Here is a 5783-nt window from a genome sequence, read left to right as displayed (position 1 = left end):
GTGCTCAGGAATTGCAGCAGGGGGAGCTTAGGTTAGACGTGACAAAAAGCTGTTTAGCTAGGAGGGTGGTGAAGCACTGGATGTAAACAGAATGAGGAGTAATGGCCTGACGTTGCAGCAAGGAAAGCTTAAGTTGGATATTAGGAAAACATTTCTCACTAGGAGGGTAGTAAAACACTTGAACCAGGTTACCAGAGAGGTGGTGGGAGCTCCATCCTTGGAGCTTTTTAAGGCCCAGCTTGGCAAAGCTTTGGCTGGGATGATCTAATTGGGGTTGCTTTGAGCAGGGGGTGTAGGACTCAACCTCTTGAGGTCCCTTCCAGCCCTCACTTTCTGTGATTCAGCACCAGTAGACCGACTTAGTGCAGCTCACATTGCAACCATTCACCTTTTGTCTCCACAGCCTGCAAGTCCAGGGGCTCCAACCTCCGGGTCCACTTTAAGGTATGTGCAGCATGTTTGGCAGTTTTCTGAAAGCAAATGGACTAACAACTACAGTGAAATGTGGAGGGTGAGTCCTTCCTGGCTGAAGAAAAGCTCTGGGGCTGCAGTGATGACTTTCTTAGGACACCTTTGGATTCATCATGAAAACAGCTGAATTCTGAGCAGCCCATTTCTCCCATCAATCCCATTTTTTTTTCTTGTGCCACAATTGGTTTGTCATCGTTGTGTGACACACAAATCTGGGACTTGGATACTGTTACACCATTTTACAGGCAGAAATAGAAATTTAATTCTTGAATTAATTTTCCAAAGTTTGGCAGTGTGAATTTATCTTTCTCTACTTGTGTTCTGATACGGATTTGAGATCAGTATGGCTTTTTTACTTGTTCCCTTATTTTTCTATTTATCTATCGCTTTTGATTCAGCTGTAGGAATCACTTTTTTTTATCATGAACATTTTTTTTCTGATCGCGTCCTTCTGAAGTAGTCAATGAAAAATGTTATGTGCCCGAACTACCTGAATGTTTTTTATCTGTTGTGTTTAACATCACCAAAAGCTGTCTTTAATATTAGTGTTTAATGCTTTAGCAAGTATATTCAAATGATTAGTGGACTTGAATGTAACTTTTTGAAAATTCCTGCCTCTGAGATAAAACAAGATAATGGTCATAGTGGAATCACAAAACTGCTAAATGGAATGGACATGGAGACTCCCAAATTGAGAGAATGTAATTGTCGTGAGACAGATCAGAATTAAGGTATTCTCTGCAGAGAGAAGAGAATGAGTCACTAAACTTCACTAAATTTCATTAAAACTTTACCAAAACTGCACTAAAAACCCAAAATTAATTTCCCTGATTTGGCTTCTTTTAAACTGTTTCTGCAATAATATAACGTAGCAGGAGTAGCAAGATGGGATTAATCAGCTCCTTTCTTTTATAAACTGGGAAAGAAGGAAGACATTGTTTTATTTTTATGGAGAAATTAGGGGTACAGATAGAAGAGACTTGCATGTGTTCAGGTAAATGCATACTTTAATTTGTCAGTAGGGAAGAGCTTTTGGAGAAACATACTCATTAATGTACTATGCTTTGCTTTGTCAGAACACTCGGGAAACTGCCCAAGCTATCAAGGGCATGCATATCCGGAAAGCCACCAAGTACTTGAAGGATGTGACGCTAAAGAAGCAGTGTGTTCCTTTCCGTCGGTACAATGGTGGAGTTGGTAGATGTGCCCAGGTGAGGTTTGAAATTTGAAAGTTTGCTTTTGAACAAAAGATTATCTAGAACACACGTGTGCCGCAATGGCATAAGCAAGCTCTGTGGCACAGAGCAGACTGGGGAGGGGACAAGCAGCAGGGTGGCTGATATGGCAGGGAGCAGGAAAAAGAACAGCAGATAGAGTAGGGGTGGGCAGTGTCTGTCCCACAGGCTGGATCGGGGCTGCGGCAGACTCCATTTCCCAGCAGCCCCTGTGGCGGCGGCAGTTCCTGCTTACTGCCACTGGTCCCAGCCCTGCTGCCCAGGTACTCTAGCCCAACATTCCTGCAATGGCTGAGACTCCACAGGGAGCAGGTTGTGCCTCTGCCCAGGCCCTACTCTGTGGTGTCACGACTGCAAGATCCTGGCCCCAGGGGGTACCTCCCCAGCTGGCTGTCCTGCCCACACAGCTCCTGACCAGTCTCCATGGAGACCTGGGAAGCATAGAGCCATGATAGCTGTGTAGGCAAGGGGCTGTTGGGAAATGGATTCTGGCCACTGGCCGGATCCACCATTTTGCCTACTCATGAGAGCAAGGGAAGGAGGTCAGAGTGTGGAGTTAGGGAGGGTGTGGGGCTAATTTGTGGTATGCCTACCAAAAAGACTGGCTCCCATTGATGTAGAAGATGAAGACTTGATTGTATTTTGGGTGTTCAGCTATGGTGAAGAGAGAAATTGCTGCATTGAATTCTAAGTGAAAAGTAAGTGTGAGCATGTGGGCAGAAACATTACACCAGTACTAAATTGTAACAGTACAAGCTGTTTGACTATAGCTGTTAAGTTTGTTTGCTCCTGTACTGGTTTAAATGGAGCTAAAGAGCTATATAACTTTAAACCTGTTTTTTTCAGGTGCAGTTACAGAGGTTTAGTTCACTTATTCTGGTGAAGAAGCAGACAGACTTAACTGTAAATCAGAGTAGGTAATGCTGTTCCCAAATAGCAAGTCCTTTCTTTTTTAAGATTGTTTAATGTTATAGCTGTCCACAGACTAAGCTCATTCCTATCTTAAAAATGTAAGCTACAGCATGATTTAACATATGGAAGCTTTTGCTTACACAGTCTAGGGCAGCAGTAGTCATTGCTGACTTCTTTGAGCACTTGAACTGTGCAGAAGGTACGTTTTAAATGAACTTTAGTGATTTTGGTGTATTAGTTAAAAGTGAATTCAGGCAGGATTTTGTGTAAAATTAGAATGGTCAGTTGTGGTTGCTGTGATGACTTTCTTAGGACACCTTTGGATTAACCATGAAAAGAACTTTCGAGTTCTGAGCAACCTTTGTAAAAGATGGACAATTGTTTTTGTTTTAAGTAAAACTACAACTAATCTGAATCTTAATCTTGCAGGCCAAGCAGTGGGGCTGGACACAGGGACGTTGGCCTAAAAAAAGCGCTGAGTTCTTACTGCACATGCTCAAGAACGCTGAGAGTAATGCTGAGCTTAAAGTAAGCAAAGAATACAAATTGACCAGTAGAGCCAGTTCAATGTCTTGGGATACCAGTAGTCCCGAATTGGGAACTAAAAACCAAAGGTGACATTGCTTACTTTATACAGAGGGAGAGCTTGCAGCACTCTGGTCTGGATTTGGGGTTTTGTCTACTGCACAAATTGTACAAATCTTTGGGAACAAAACATCATAAGGTTTACAACTTTCAGTTTATGCACTAAATTATCAATTTGCATGCTTACAGTGTGTGGCAGAGAAGAGTTTTGAAACTTACAGAATTAAGGATATACTCTTACTAATTTGTAGCTTAGTTTAAAATATTCTTAGTACTGAATTGTAGTTACTTCTGATGGCAGTGATGACTATCTTAGGACACCTTTGGAATAACCATGAAACAAAATGTTTTTTCTGAGCCATCAGTATTTTTAAATTTTAGATTGTACCTTTTAGAAAACTGCTCAAAGTCTTACTAAGCTTTTTTTTGGCTAGATAAAGTGTAATGGTATTTGATATTTAGTTTTGAGTTTTTGTTTCCACATACTAGTTTTTAGTGTTTGTCGTCTTTTGGTTGGTACAAGGCAGTTTGGTTTATAGACAAAAACAGACCTTGAGTGTATTAATTACATATTTGTTTTGTATTTCTTTCAGGGCCTTGATGTGGATTCTTTGGTAATTGAGCACATCCAGGTGAACAAGGCCCCTAAAATGCGCAGACGTACCTACAGGGCCCATGGTCGGATCAACCCCTACATGAGTTCCCCCTGTCACATTGAGATGATCCTCACTGAGAAAGAGCAGATTGTACCTAAACCAGAAGAGGAAGTTGCACAAAAGAAAAAGGTTAGAAATATTTAGTAGTGAAACTCTTGGCCACTTAATTTCAGATTTGACTCTACATTTGGTCAGAACTCTTGTCAGTGTGTTTAAAAAATCAGGTTTTTTAAATTGTTTTTCAAATAATGTGGTTGCTGGGTCATCTTAGGATACCTTTGGAATAATCATGAAAGCAAAATACCTGCTGAGCGGCCTTAATGCTTTTGTGCAGGGTATGGAAGAGCTGCCTTGAAAACTAGTGAAAAGATGGTTTCAGCTTGTTTCCCAGTTTCTGGTTTCAGGCAAGGAATGTTCCTAAATAACTTAATGTGTACACACACTGAGTCTGTGGGAAGATGTCCACACATGGAGTTGTTCAGGAATAGTTGTATATTGCTCTCCCAGTTTCCCTTACTCTGAAAGGATTTTCAAGTGTAGACGAGCCCTGAGAAACTTAATGAAAAGTAGAAACTTAGTGGATTGAGTCATTTCAATTTAAGTAACCATCTGATTTCTAGTAGGACTTCTGATGCTTATGTTGCAAATTTTACAGGTGAGACTAATTCCTTTTCAAGTGCTTGAAGCCACAGAGTGCAACACCAGATTCTGAAACTAGTCAAAATTCAGCTATGCTTTCTCAGTAGGGCAGCTATGAAAATTACTGAAGGTGTGCATATCTGCACTGCATACTTGGCAGATTGCTCTGTCCATCCTACCTGCTGAACCAGAAGCAGTGTGGGTGCATTTGCACAGGACTGTGGGTAGGCAAATCAGTCCACCGCAGAAATGGGCTACATTGCTTCCACTTCAGGTGGATAATGCATACGTAGTAAGCATGACACTTGAATGGACTGCCATCTGGGATGATAAGCTTTGCAGTGCAGGTATGCCTTTAAGTTTCTTGGAGGTAATAGGGAATTTTCCATATTCAGGATCACCAGTAGGAACTTGTCAGTGGTAGTAATCCTCCCTCCTTCCCCAAAAGAAAAGTGACTGAGCAAATGCTGTGAGAATCACTTGGCATTATCTCTCTGTCCTGTGTAGACTTTCACTCCTAACACTTTCCTTTTTTCAGATATCCCAGAAGAAGCTGAAGAAGCAGAAGCTTATGGCTCGGGAGTAAATCTGATGCAACAGATGTACATAAATAAAAAGAAAAAGTCTGATTGTGTGTGCATGTATTTTTTTTTAAATTAATTCTTTTAATTCTTGCTTATTTTTTAACATTTAACATGCCTAACAGTTTGTTCTTTTCAAAGGTTTTATTACGCTATTGGGTAGCTGTCTACAACATTTAAAGCAGGGATGGGGAACGTCTGGGCCATGTTCCCAGCAGCTCTGGAGTAGCTCCCTTCACTGCTCTGCTGCATGTGCTGCCGGTGAGGCTGAGGTTACCATGAAGAACAGCACAAGCTATGCAGGCAGGGCCAGCTGGGAAATGGAGTCCCCAGCCAACTGGTGGCCCAGAGGATCCCCATTCCTGCTTTAAAGCATCAGGCATTCCTGCTTTAAAGCATCACCCAGTTAGGCTAGCCTGTGGGCATTAGGACCAAGTTACCTTTTTCTAGAGGCATGGGGAGAGTGACTGCCACCTAAGACACAACTCCCTCACCCCCACACTGCTGAATTTTGTTACTCCCTTGAGTGTTGCTGAATGAACAGAAGCTTCAGATCTGAGGGCTGCATGAAATGGCTCCATGGGCTGTAGGTTGCCAACCTCCTATTGCGGATTCCTAAAGCACGTTCCTTCCTCTAACATCCTTGTCACAAACAGTTTAACGTAGACTGTAACCACTTTAGATTATTTCTAACTAAAGTTTTG

The 5783-nt window shown here is 41.8% G+C and overlaps 1 protein-coding gene across 1 annotated transcript in view; it reads left to right on the top strand.

Annotated features, from left to right (window-relative positions):
• LOC109298021 (60S ribosomal protein L17) overlaps positions 1-5127 on the top strand; it is a 5914-nt gene extending 787 nt beyond the window's left edge. The window contains exons 3-7 of the mRNA XM_019518148.1: positions 404-444; positions 1548-1682; positions 3048-3146; positions 3797-3988; positions 5037-5127. Coding sequence (XP_019373693.1) covers positions 404-444; positions 1548-1682; positions 3048-3146; positions 3797-3988; positions 5037-5084 — 515 coding nt within the window. The 3' untranslated portion in view covers positions 5085-5127. The remainder of the gene's footprint in view (positions 1-403; positions 445-1547; positions 1683-3047; positions 3147-3796; positions 3989-5036) is intronic.
• Positions 5128-5783: the final 656 nt, after the last annotated feature.

The sequence above is a fragment of the Gavialis gangeticus genome, unplaced genomic scaffold (genome assembly GCF_001723915.1).
Source record: "Gavialis gangeticus isolate Ggan-Ray unplaced genomic scaffold, GavGan_comp1, whole genome shotgun sequence".
Taxonomy (NCBI): domain Eukaryota; kingdom Metazoa; phylum Chordata; order Crocodylia; family Gavialidae; genus Gavialis; species Gavialis gangeticus.
Note: the sequence above shows the minus strand (reverse complement) of the source record. Positions and strands in the feature narration are given on the sequence as shown.